This window comes from Argopecten irradians, chromosome 1 (assembly GCF_041381155.1).
Source record: "Argopecten irradians isolate NY chromosome 1, Ai_NY, whole genome shotgun sequence".
NCBI lineage: Eukaryota > Metazoa > Mollusca > Bivalvia > Pectinida > Pectinidae > Argopecten > Argopecten irradians.
In genome coordinates, this window is record NC_091134.1 from 45,190,912 (window position 1) to 45,205,353 (window position 14,442).

General features: G+C 34.3%; 1 protein-coding gene across 1 annotated transcript in view; it reads left to right on the forward strand.

The window, feature by feature from the left end:
* LOC138329653 (uncharacterized) overlaps positions 1-14,442 on the forward strand; it is a 36,793-nt gene that overhangs the window by 11,710 nt on the left and 10,641 nt on the right. Inside the window, exons 2-7 of the mRNA XM_069276879.1 lie at positions 8,306-8,494; positions 8,882-9,074; positions 9,967-10,097; positions 12,654-12,788; positions 13,194-13,340; positions 13,996-14,096. Of these exons, the coding sequence (XP_069132980.1) occupies positions 8,306-8,494; positions 8,882-9,074; positions 9,967-10,097; positions 12,654-12,788; positions 13,194-13,340; positions 13,996-14,096 (896 nt within the window). The remainder of the gene's footprint in view (positions 1-8,305; positions 8,495-8,881; positions 9,075-9,966; positions 10,098-12,653; positions 12,789-13,193; positions 13,341-13,995; positions 14,097-14,442) is intronic.

A 14,442-nucleotide genomic window follows, 5' to 3' on the forward strand; every position in this document is an offset into this window, starting at 1 on the left:
GAAGTATAAATGCTTTGATTTTCTCTGTAAACGATGATGACGGTGGGAGTCGTCTGTGAACAGCAGAGAGACTTTTAAGCTCAGTTCTCTCATTTCTAGAGAGGACACTTTGAAATAAGTCATATACGTGATTATCTCTATCATCTATACCTCATACATGGCATACATTGCAGAGAGGTAGTAAAAGGCATAGTTTTTTTATGTAATAGTACATTGTATATATTACGTGTTCTATATAACTACTAAATCTTAAATTATATGTTGCATATCATGACCAGGTCCGTCAGGCTAGTTCATCAGGTGTACTAATTGTACTTGAAAAACCACGTAATTCAAAAGTATAATTACGCTGTACTTTGAGTGAAGAGAAAATCACTTCATGTCAAATATGTTTTATGTTTGAATTGTACGTTCTATGATAATCATAAAGACAGGAACTGATTGATCCGACGTGATAGAGAATTATGTATGAATGTTTAACGTAGAGAAAACACAGAGAAGACGATTCCAGTATTACTTAAAATATAAAATATAAAAGAATATTCTTCATTAAATGATTTTTGTCTACCAGAGTGAGGGGCAATGACATAATATGGCAATATTCAATACCTTCGAATTGATTTAACAGACAGCATTACTTTACTGTTGGTCTTAATTAGCCCGATTCACGCATGTGTTGAACATTCAAACGTTACCATTAAACATCACACGGCCACGTTTATTGCTGCATATGCACCAGAAAACATCATCGAGTCACAAACCTGCCACATAAAGCTTGATGTTTCACAAAAATGTCTTAAAACTGCAACAAAGTTACCATGGAATAGATTGATTTTAGTAGTTTGTTCATCACCGAGACCTTATTGTATTCATTAACTGTGGCAGTAACATGGAAAAACAAAAATAAATCCCTGATCTACATGAACAATATATGTGCTAAACTTTTGATGGTTCTACGTACCAAGAACATCTCTATCTGGCTTTTATTTTACCAGTGTTTACTTTAGGTTTATGGTTGTTCTTATGTAACGTCGTTGTCTAACAATCGTATTGAAGCAAATTTATTTAATTCGGTCACCATGGCACTAAATTAGTGAATAGAATACAATACACAACAAATGCAAATAAAACATAATGTTTGAAACCTACACTATCACAAGCAATATGAAATAGGGATTAAGTTTTAAAAAGTTCTTTTTTATATTTCTGTAATACCATTCTAATATCGTCAGGTCTAATTTGTCAAGCATCATTAAGTTCATTGTGGTTGTATGTTGCGAACATGATGGACGTTAAAAACAATGTCAGTTTTTTTGTGTTTTTAACTATAGAGTAGATTTGGTCATCCATTATGTAGTGGCAATACCTTACATAAACCTCTGTTTACCTTTCTGTTGCGTCGTTGTGGATTAACCCTAGGTTCCATACTGTATAACTTAGCCAAACAACATGGGCTCGAACGAATCGCATACTAATAGTATCAGTTATTTGTAATAGGATCAAACTTTGGTACAGATGAACGAATCTCTGAAGTAATACCACAGACTAACATAATCATTAAGGATATAATAAACATTGCTTAATCAATATGAATTTTGGGTTTGAAAGAGTTTATAAGAATTCTAGAACATATCAAATGTACGTTTTCAGTGCACTTGTGTCAATAAGGGTAACGAAATGGAAAACTCCTCCACGTCAGGATTTTCACATCTTCAATACCATTAGTGGCATTGTAATGCTTCCAGGCGACTAGTCGAGGTTTAGAACTAAGTGTATATGTGGGTGGCAACGTCTGATCAATTTCATCATGCAATAATATAATTAGATAAAAGACTGTCAAGGAGAATATCCCTGTGACATATGTCTAAATATTACATATAACATGTTTGGTATACAGACGAAATATTAGGCTTCTCTTAAATTTATAAAAGCCCTGTCATCAGATCAGTTGGGCATTTTTCTCTGGGTGGACGTTTAATCGTTACACGACTGATAGACAGCTGAGTACTTCGGTGATGCAATCAAATCAGCAGTTGACATTAATCGTGTCATGTCTTTATATATTTTTCATCAGTGTATGGATGTTGAAGGGAAAGGTCAGTCTTTTATCGGTCCCCAAGGTATCCGATGTTGGTAAAAATAGCTACATCCGTCGCTTCTTCCTCTCCATTGACCAATCACATCTTAATCCCACATCCCACAATGTTTTACACCCAGAGACCCATATTGGTCCACCTAACAATTGTGATATTTATACAATATATTATGGATGGTATCGTGGGCGAGTTGCCTTTGGTATCGCCATGCCGTTGTTGCCCTTTAACCCAAGATAACATTGCTGATGCAGTGGTTCTGCTTGATGAAGTATAAGACATAAATTGCATGTAATTCCCCTTGGTGCAATATGAATATCTGGTCTTATGGGTTTGGAAATTTGAAAACCACGATTACCAATGGTGATTGGCATCGGACAAGAATGATTTTATGTTTTGTTGAGCGGCAAGGGCGGAAATAAATCTAAATCGGTCAATCAATATATTATATATCACGAACAACTTTGCAGACTTACTGGTTCTGAGACGCAGAGCTCGCGGAACATATATGGAATTCGATAAATATTTAAGTGTATGGATCTGATTCTCTTTTCATTGCAATGTCTAATAACGGAATACTTTTTCGAAAGACGAAATGGTAGCTCAAAATGTAATGTTCCTGGAGTTGAAAAACGATCAGTTTGTTAAATATGTATCTATACTGTAGATAATGCATGTAGTTTGTAAACAATCCCGATTGTAAACTGAATAGATAATGATACATGTATGTTGCAGAGGTACTGTGGTTAATTATAATATTGTTTGAACCGTCGGAGAACTATATATTCCATATCTTAAAGTTATTTGCATTGCGGGTAGGTATCAATGTGCCATCATTAGATTTTCTGGAAAAAAACCCAACGTTTACCAATATAATGAAACAATCAGATAAGCATTAATTTGAATAGATTTTTTAAGATATGGAGATCTAACACAAAAATATATTTACACTTGCTAGGCTTGGTCACTATACGCTAATACTAGCCGATTTTGTTTACCATAACTGCATGGTAACATTGAACTTTGAAATTTATATGTGATTCAAACAATTTTTAAATTAACAATTGTATAAAGAAACAGAAAAATATCCCGACCGGGGCGACGTGCTTTCATTTTTGTTAAAAATGATGGGTGTCAAATGTAAACATTACCTCTAGCTGTGCCTATGTTCGTCCTACGATCCAGCCTTTGGGGTGGACGGGTGTGAGACCCTCTGATAGAGGTCAGTTATAAACATATCCTCTTGTCTTTGTTCTTTGAGTATTTAATCATGTGTATTATAAAACATGCACCGCTAATAATCCACGTGTTGACAGTTCCGCGTCACCACAAATACATTGTATCCATCGAACACAAATGAATTTGTTTCATCTATCGATGGCGATATGGATCTAAGCGTAGATTATATAATCACATGGCTCCCAAGGATGTAATATCGTCAAGTCAGACGACATCTCAAACACATTGAGCTACTTGAAAATCGGTGTTTTCACAACTTCGGCAAACTAAAGTGTGTAAGCGTGCGTCAGCTTCGCCTCGCTGCACAATAACGGTCACCGAGTTCACACATGTGGCCGTGTACAAATTCTTTATGTTATTACGCTATACATTAACTTTTAGCAAAATTGAATATATATTTAAAGTTCTGATCTGATTAAATAAAATTATCTCTGAAATTTACTTTGTTTGTCATGTTTATTTTACACTAAAATATTGAACTTTTTTGTCGTCGCGGATGAATAATTCTACCTTACGTGAAGCGTCATCATTCGCTGTTCAATTGAGTAAGCTCCTCCCACTTTTGACCGACTTTTGTTGAATAATTACGTCACTTTCAAATGACGATTTCATTGCATAAAATATAAATAAAAAGTCGTGTGAGTGTAAATATAGGGATTGGATTTCGTTTTTATGTTAACCATGCTTGTATGGAGCAATTCCTCTAAGAATATATTCAATATGGGGCGCTAACGCGCCCCATAGAATATATTCTTAGAGGAATTGCTCCATACAAGCATGGTTAACATAAAAACGAAATCCAATCCCTATATGTGTGTACTTTAAATAAACTGCGAAGTGGTTTGTGATAGGGTACACTCAGATTTTTGTGTTGTATCTCCATAACATAAAAATGTATTCAAATTAATCCATGTGATTCAATTTACTAAAGATGATATCTTCAATATTCAAAATTCAGTTTGTAACTCATCTGTCTATGAAATCATTACGCCGTTATCTTAGCCAATCCGAAGTGACGTTACAAACAGCGACATTGTTTCCTTTATGTACTGATAAAGTATATTCTTAAGCCAATGAAAATGCTCGCAACAAGCAAAATGATCATTATTGATAATTGGAAAATTCATGTTGAACTGCATAAGTCGTTATATTCTAGTTTTAAAACATCTATTCTCCTTCAAAAATTAAATCTCATTGTACATGTACAATAAAATACTATGCAAAGTACACCACTTTTCTACAAATTATCAAACCATATCTACAATGTAATTCTAGAAATTGCAGCTCGATATTTCCAATATTTGATATGATATAGTGTTAAATCATTGTCGTAGTTTTAGATATAGGTGTAACCACACGATTTTAGGTGTGACCACACTATTCACGTTTTGAAATACAAGAACACTATTCTATATTATATTCCTAAGAGAAAGGCCAATGATCATAAATGAACGTATTGTCTCATTTCTGTTCATTATGTGATTCAGCAGTGCATTAACTTGACAAAATATAAAACATCTCATATAAATGATCATCAAATGTATTCAATTGGTCATAATTTAAGTCTGACAGTCATAAGGTGTATATTCTGTATTTGCATATTACAGAGTTGTCTGCCTTTGTGGTTGATATTTATTGTGACATCATGTGTTTGCGAGTGTAACGTCATACCTTGTAGAGAAAATGACGTGAGTTACCCTGTAATATGGAAATGCAGATTAAAAAGTTACCGGGAGCCATGGATATATATTCTTTGTTCAATTGCATTCTAACAGAAGTTTTAAGTGATCGATCATAATGATAAATGTGTGAAATGAATTCGTGGTAGGGAGTTCGTCCCCTCTGAGGATACTGATATAGTTACTGATCACCACAAAGTCTGACTGCTGACAGATACAGTAAATTATTTTTTTAAACTTTACAGTGTCTTGGGTTTCAAAGAATACAAAGAAATACTATAAAATATTAATAGCCAGTTTAGTACATTGTATGTTACCAAGATATGTGATATCGGAAACATGAAACGACTATTTCTGTTGAAAAGAAATTGATGTGTTGATATCGGCATTTGAATTGACTAATTACAAATGAATCAGGTCAGTGATCAGGAATTAATAAATTACCCCACATTTCTCTATTGATGCTATGTTGCCATTAAAAATATTCAATTGATTTCTGATATTTATTATTAATGAGATCCCAATGGAGCGCTAATAATGTAATAAAACAACACCACCAAAATGACACATTTTCTGCTATGATATACAATAGAATGTTCGTTTGGTGTTAAAATAGAAATATAAATCGAAATTTAGATATTCTGTAAATGATACATAGCATAGAGCATGTATCTTATCATACGTGGGTTTATATTTTTGTGGGAATAAAAAATTAAGATAATTATGGTAATGAAGAGATCCTGAATCTGTCTTTCAATTGACGGATTGCCAGCTGTTAATCAAACCGCACATGCCTTTGCATTTTGTATTGTGTATGCTACGAGATTTGCTCCGACATTGAATAGGTACACGTGCATTTACGAGCACGAAGTGGTGCTACATTACACCTGACGATTGGTCAATGGATGCTGATGTATAGTGTTACAATGTTTATAAATGTACAAATGGAAAGTATCGTAGAGAAGAAAATGATCGAAGTCATGTCGTCATAGAGATTGTTTGTTCTTTTTTACTTTTTACTTGCTTACTTGCCATTTGTTGACATGATCATAATCATAAAGTTTGAGAATACAAGTCGATCCATATTTGAACTAGGTTGGCATGCATCCGCGCTGCTCCATGGAAAGACTATGAGTTATTGTATACCATATAAGGATCTATTATATATGCTACAAATACCGGAAATTGGTTTGATAGGATTAATTTTGTTTTGATTCATATCGAATTGTTTTGAGCCTAACAAATTAGTTCCTTCATCAAAGTACTGAGAGACCTCCTACAGATGGTCAATAATTAAGTCTTCAGAACGGTCATATGCTCATGCTTAAATGAAGTCAATTAGGATTCGCAAGGAGGCTACATGTAAACAACAAAATGACAATAAGGAGTGTTAGAGTTTGGCTAATCCTCTGTAAGCTCTCTAACAACAATACGACAATCTTGTAGGATGGGATTCGCTGTACTGTCAGTTTTTCAAAGACAATCATCGTAAGCTCATTATTGTATTTACTTCACTAACCTATACTGGTTATCTACTTGTAATTATCCATCCGCATTTGTAAAGCATTTGGTGGAGTAACATTCATTTATATTACAAACTTGGATCAAAGAAGAAAAAAAAATCGTACAAAATGTTTAAAAAGTAATAAAATGGAATATCTTAAAGTACAATTAATGGAGATAGTGTACAATCTGCTTTAATTTCACGTTGAAATCATACAATTTTTGAAAATCATTGAATGTTTGATAGGATGATGACGTAAATGCGCGCTTATCAAAATAAATTTTCAATACAAGAAACGCCTACATATTAGTGTATCTCTGTACCACAAAGTTTGTCTGAAGGTCTGAGTGATGTTTCCAACCGATAACATTACCATAACCCACATTTTATATAACCTGTTAACACCGATGTTTTTAAAGAACGGATATAAAACAGAATTGGTGTCATTAAAATAATCAGACCGGTGGTGACGTAGTAGACATGGTGATTAGTACGCATGTCTGGTGTCAGGTTACGAGGAAAGTCGTCAATGTGCCTAAAGCAGCTCGCCATAATAACATCATTAAGGAAGGAAGTAACAGTAGCTGTCTGGCTGTCTGGCTGTCCTTTTTCTAAGTCATCCTTGAAACCGCATGTTATCAATGAAAGAACAATGTCCAGTGACGGTCACACAGAGAAAAAAATCACACTTGATGCTATTCTGTAGATATAAAGAACAGACGTGCCTTGGGATCTTTATTAGTAATTGGCATTCACACCCATTGCAACAGATATGTAAATAAGATCCAGTATAAAGTGTATCACGTACATCCAGGAACATGTGTCCTCAAAACCTGACAATAATTGTGTTCTTTTCTCATGTAAACATCCCAAACAACATTCACGTTCCTTTCTCCTAGATAAATGTTGATATATATTGGTACTAGGTTACAGATGTTGTGTTCTCGTCTTTGCTTATTGTCCAGAGGCCTTACATCCAACACGGCTAATTGTGTCCTCACTAACGGTCAATGGTGAACACATGGGGATATTAATTGGCCTGCGTTTACAAGATGTTTCTAGTTATACTGAAACAATACAATCATCAGATTATTGTTAAAGATGCTCCACCGCCGACAGAGCATAAATGATATTCATCATTTGAACAATAATTGGTGTTTAATCGTGTATATTTATGCCTAATCGACACAAAAAATAACATAAAATAATTTGTTTCGCCTTTGGTGCACGCGCAATCATTACTTCATTCTATATAAGATATAGTGCCATGGAATTTTTTCGGGATGCAATTAATTATTTTTCATATTTTTAACTTGAAGTAAAATTAGAAGCTCAAACTTTTCAATGGTGGTAATGGTGTAAAATAAGTAACTTTTGTACCCGAAGAAAAATACAAAATCGTCTGCTCTTGTTTTTGATAGTGAAAAAATACCATTTGTAAGCGGTGGAGCATCTTTAACGTAAATTGTTGAAAGCGACAAAAATGTTGCTTTTAATATAAATGTCAGGTTAAATCATGACAAAACAATGAAAACTGTTTTATTGTAAATCAATTTGATGAAATAGGAACTATTGTAAGTGGCGTTATTAGGTTAGTGGTTAGAGTAATGAAGCAGAAGTGATTATATAAATGATATCGGTTTCTAATATATTATTCAAGAATGAACCTTTCGTTTTGATTGTCTTCTCTTTGTGAACATAGATTATTAATAACATAACGAATATATAGACACTGTACAATAGCTTGCATACAATTTCTTTTATTTATTTATTTGTTTTGCGTGTTTCAGAGTTCACATGTAATTTTGAAAGTGGATGTCAGATGGAATTCGACCAAACCACTATGTTGACGTGGACGGCCGCTCAACCATTGTGTACCCTGCCTGGAGTCGATAACTTCCACGTGTTCCGTCGATTTGATTGCGAAGATTACTTCCGGTTTATCCCTGTCACAGATACCACCTTAGCAACGCCACATGGTACGCATCATTTATCAGATTTATGGTTAGGTCAATACGTTGATTTAATGTAACAATTAATTTCTTATTTTAAAGTCATTATAATTGATGTCAAATAATTAATGATGATAGGAAACATGGTTATGTAGTTTTCTTGAAATTTTTGCTGATATCTTTGAAACTGTTGGTATCCATTTTGTCTAACTGCCAGCCGATTGCACATGTTTAAATTAAGAGACTGCAAAGTCGGGAGGACAAATATCATGATATGAAAGCTTAAGAAACTACAAAATAATGTTATTGGTGTATTGATGTTCCCAATAATTAATTCGTCTGCATTGAAATACGCCACGCACCAAGCCTTATGCAATGCAGTATGTATTCCACATAATTTTTGTATTCTTTCAGGGAAATTTGGATTCTTTCTCGCCATAAATTCCACTATGAGTACCACCCTGTCTACCCCGATCATATACGGCAGTTCCGCCGGATGTACGCTTCAGATGTCATCTTGGATATACAGAGGAGATATCTTGATTTTCATACGAACAGCTAATATAACAAAGTTGGTTGCTCAGTTTGGCGAAATTCCAGGGCACAGGTAGGTTTATTTTCAAACAAACGTTAATAATTTGTCGAAAATTAAAATCATCTGTTTCCATCACTTACAATAGCATGAAAAATGAGTTTTGAAGAATAAAACTAGACTCTCTCAAAGAAAGGTTTATGTTGATAACGAGGAGCATGCATTAGCACTATTTGTCTTATATATAGAAGTTGCACATTCCTTACCAAGGACGTGCCTGATACTTCATCTATCAACTTGTCAGCTACACTTTCACTAAGCATCTCTCAATTAATTTATGTAAATAAACTGATACAGCTATTTATAGCTAGGCCGGATCGGTTTCATAAGACAATATAAATGTTTGTGGTCATACGGTTTACGAGGTGGATTTGCTTTCATAACGATTTGCAAAGTAAAGAGAAGTTCATAGAAGTATGTAACATCGATTATAACTTGGCAGCCACTCGGTTCTATCCTTCGTTCTTGGAATGTCTCTTGTCTACTCAACATATTAGCATGTACACTTTTGATTTGAAGTAATTCAGAGCGATCGCCTTGCACTCAGATCACTCAAAGAATTGATAAGATAATATCCAATAGAAAAAGTATAGAGTGAATTATTGTAGTATTTGGTTTCATTCTGTATATCTTATGGCAACAAACAAGAGGTCTATTTTATAACACCGAATGCAATAGTTCCATACACAGAGGATCCATAATTGAAATAAACTGACAAAATTAACCGAAATTGTCATCCGATTTTCTATACCTTTTGAAAGAGCTAGAATTTTGGAAACAGTGAAATATGTACCATTTAACAATACACCCCATTTAGATTAATCCCATTTAAAATAAATTACTACTCAAACCATAATGTATGTGATAGCTTATCAATTTATACTATTTTATATATGCTTCTCTGCAGAGTTTGGCAGAATATATCGGTACACATCGGGAGTATCAACACCCATTTCTCTATCGATATTGTCCTGAACACTGTCAAAGGAAATGTGGCCGTGGACGATATCGCGTTACTGCAGTGTGGGGAGGCTGAAGGTATGTGATGAGTCGGTGTGGGATGTAATATAAAACAGAAAATCCCATTAACACCATATCGGTAGGGAATTACACCCACATTCTTTGATGATCTGGTAAGGTCCCATTATGAAGTATTTTCTCCGAAGGAAAAAAATCGATAACAAACTATTTTTCTATGCCTTCTATGTTTGGTGCATTTGGATGTGAAGATCAAAATATTACCATGGAGGTAAATACCAATAATGATGGGCGAATTCATATAATTGCACCATGGTTACCACATGCAGACAATTACTTAATTCTGCAATAATTTAGACCTATTGATGGATACATCATATCTGCTTTATGCGTTAAGTATACGCCTTTCAAAACATTTGTCATTGAAATATTTACATAACTTATACTGTATATCACAGGCAATTTTTTCTGTCAAATATTGAAATAAAAACATAGATTAAGAGATGTAGAGTAAACCTAAATGTGATATAATATATATTCCCAATATGAAAACTACTTGAATAAAAATTTAATCCGCATCTTTAAATTGTGAAGTATAGTCAGCAAGGGAAACATTTGAAAATTGCAATGGACTTAAACAATCATCAACCCATAAGAGTCATCATCGTGTAGGTGGACCTAGAGGGAATTCTCACTTGGTAAAGACATTCTTGTGCAATACCTAATCCCAAGAATTTATTTCTATTCCTAAAACCTGATTCCGATACTGTAACATTGGTCCCTTGTTTATGGAAAGGAAGGGCTTCTTATGGCGATCATGTCCCCACTCGATGTATAATCTATAATCTCAACGAGTGGATTTCCTGCACGCATTCAGCAAGACATAAACGCGTGAAGTGTGGTTAATTACTTAGGTATGGGGTAATTGGTGTAGGAATGGACCTGTTTTATGGGTCGTCCTAGGGGACAAAGACAATTGTTGTTTATTGTTACACAAATGTTGATACTGTAATCAAAGTCGACAAAAACTCCAGTGTAGACATGACTTCTTACGCTTAGGTAGTGTCAGAGGGGAGTGTCACAGTCGCAGAAACTGGAACGAACTGTTTCATATGTTTTCTACTTACATTACCTTCCTTAAAAGTTAAACTTCGGCAAATATAATTACGATGTTGCTTCCCAAATTTTATAATAGAAATACTTATGAGGCCAACACATTCTGAATACCATAATTAAATGTTCGGATATTTCACCCAAATATCAAGTAAATACGAAATATTGACATTGATGCTGTTTCATTCCTTGACGTGGTGCATATTTTTAAGACTTAAGGTAGGTCCATACTTTTGAAAATCGCGCCAATTCATATGACGCTATACCGGAAGTTGCGGAGGTTGTTTTTGAATTCCAGAATGGTTTCCGATACGCCACGATATCACACTTGGATATTTTTTCAATAGGTGAAAATTGTCTACATATAATATTGAATGTTTAAAATCATTAAATAAATCAAATAAAAGCAGTGAAGTGAAAACTATATGCTATCTCTGAGGTTTTTGCGGTCCCTGTCGTAAATGGGAATGGATTTTTAAACACTGGAAGTGTCGTTCGTCGCTATAAATCATAAGACGGGACCCGGCCGGACCGAAATTCCGGAATTCTAAAAAAATCGCATACGGATTTCCTTTAAACACACAATTTGGAGAAAATCATAAAAAACAAACAGACATAAACCAGATATAATATCACAAAAACGTATGAACTGATGTGGAATGTTTTTTTGCGGCATGATTTTCAAAAAAGAGTCAAATATAACCCATCTTAACACTGGATGAAATGGGGGTAGGGTTGCGAGTTACAAACTTCAAGCTTACAAAATTGTGAAATTGTGATCAAGGACCCCGTGTTTTTATATGATATTTGAAAAACATATTACCTTGGGCATATCATATACAAATATTGTGAAATTGACATGGGTTTTCATTTCCTTTTTGGCCTATTCATTGATTTTTTACGGGCGAAAATATGGCAAAACATGGTAATTACGTATAGAAACGGTCCTGGGAAATAACAAAAATTAGTTAGCATTTGTAAAAATAAAATAGTTTTGTATATTGTTCTATCGTAAGAAATTTAGGACAAAAAATCAACAGGATCGAGACTACATTCACCCTAATATTAAAGAAAATATAATTTTATGAATTTTTCTATTTTCGGTCAGCAAATTTGCATGGATGGTATTTTTCAAGCTCAAATATCTCAAAAAGTAGTTCGAGAACATCTTTACAGATTTGAAATCTACATGAAATATGCAAGAAAATAAGACCTGTTAGAAAAAAATGACAAGGGTTTTACCAAAAGTATGGAGCTACCTTAAACGAAACATCATCGAATTCAATTTCTGTTCTGTAAGACTATATAGGATTTTGTCCTTGAGTATTTACTTTTGAAAAATAAATTTGTTTTTAATTTACGTCCCGCTGAGCTAAAAACAATGAAGGAAATGTATGTGCGTATATGTCATTCCTGCGACATGTGTTTGTAAGTCTGTATGCTACACGTGCTTACACTACAGGCCAATAAGTGTCGTTGATATATGTTTTCTGTGTTGTTCAGATAAGGAGCTGCCCCCTACGGCGTGTGGGACAGGCTACTTCCAGTGCAGCACCTGTCATTGGCTGCCTCATTCTAAACTCTGTGACCTCATCCCAGACTGTCTGTTTGGGGAGGACGAATACCACTCCAGATGTTGTAAGTAGAGTTTTCACATTCAAATGGTGTTCTGTTTACGGAATAATTTACTTCAAAAGGTAATTGGCATTTTTGAAATTTCGCAAGCGATTAGTACGTCATTTAAATTTTAAAATAACGTCATTCATATTCGAGAATATATCTTGACACAAATTTGACACCTAAATACATAACGTGAAATACCTCTTTATTTTTGAACGAGATGAAAATCGTTCTTCCCTTACCAAAGGCCGTATGGAACAGAATATCAGGGAATGCCCAAGTAATTGAAGGCAACGAAGAGTTAAGCGTGCAAGGATGCAAACGTTGAAATTATGTCGATTTAAAAGAGATACTAGATATGTACAGATATCTCTCCCTTATAATCACATGAAGTAGTAATGTACATGTCTGCTCATTTGACAGATGATAATCAGTGGAATGGGAGCTGTTCGTTTGACAACGGCTGGTGTGGCTGGGAAGCCCGATCGCCCTTCCGGGACCCGACAAAGTGTGTGTTCGATAGAGCAAACTACACTGATATTCAAAAGGGCAATATCGACAATACCCACGGTACGTTATCCATACATATATCAGAGAAGGAATACTATGTCAACTTTGAACCAATAGTATCGACGGATGAAATGTTACACAATGAAATATGGAGTAAAATGATTAGTTTTACACAATACTTCTCCAACTGGTGATATGCGGAATTTAACATCCTTAGGGAAAGGGCAAACATTGTAATTGATATTCATTTATTGTGCCATTTCTAGTGCATATTTGATTGAATGTATTAATTTGACGTTCCAAAAGTTCCAGATATCTAACACAGTAACCCCTTGTGGAGTATAGGTGATGTCGTTGTACTGTCACAAATGACCGATTTAGCAATTATTATTGATTTGACCGATAAAGCTATATACATAAGGGAAGACATTTTTCATGCAAACCTGTAACTTCTTTTCGTTAAGAAAATTACATATGTGAACACGCACTTACGGCTCTGCTATGTCTGCATTTTTTTTGTTTTTGTTTTGTGTGTGTGTGTTTTTTGGTGGTAAAAATGGCATGATTCTAATTATTTCCTACCATAAGAGTATACCATTCTGTATTACCGAATTAATAAAGCCATAACATTGTAAAGTTTTGGTTATGAATTATTTTTTCATGCATTCATTTGGTTTCATCTTATCATTTATTATTTTTCATAACCATATTACAGGTGTCGTCTTACAGTTAAAAGGGAAGCAGTGCTCAGCAGGTGAATATGCTATCATCTACCGGGAGGTACCACCACTCCACTACGCCAACAATACATGTCAGGTAATTAAACAAAGAACAGGCATTTACCTTATGAAAGTAATAAAATAATAAGATGGGTCAAAACTAGAAGTACAGGGGCTATTCCAATATTCGTGATACATCTTGGAAAATAAAAAAAACATACATAAATGCATTCTTATCTATCAGAGTTACTTCCCTTCCTGACGGAGTAAAACGAAGGGAAGTAACTCTAATATGCCAGAATGACCTAAATGTTATAAGATATGTTCTGTAATGGATGATTCCTCACGTATCTTCGGATAAGACCTTATTTTACGTAATCTATGGAAATATGTAGTTATATTGTAATCTTATAGTGACGGTATTATTTATTCTGGGTATATCA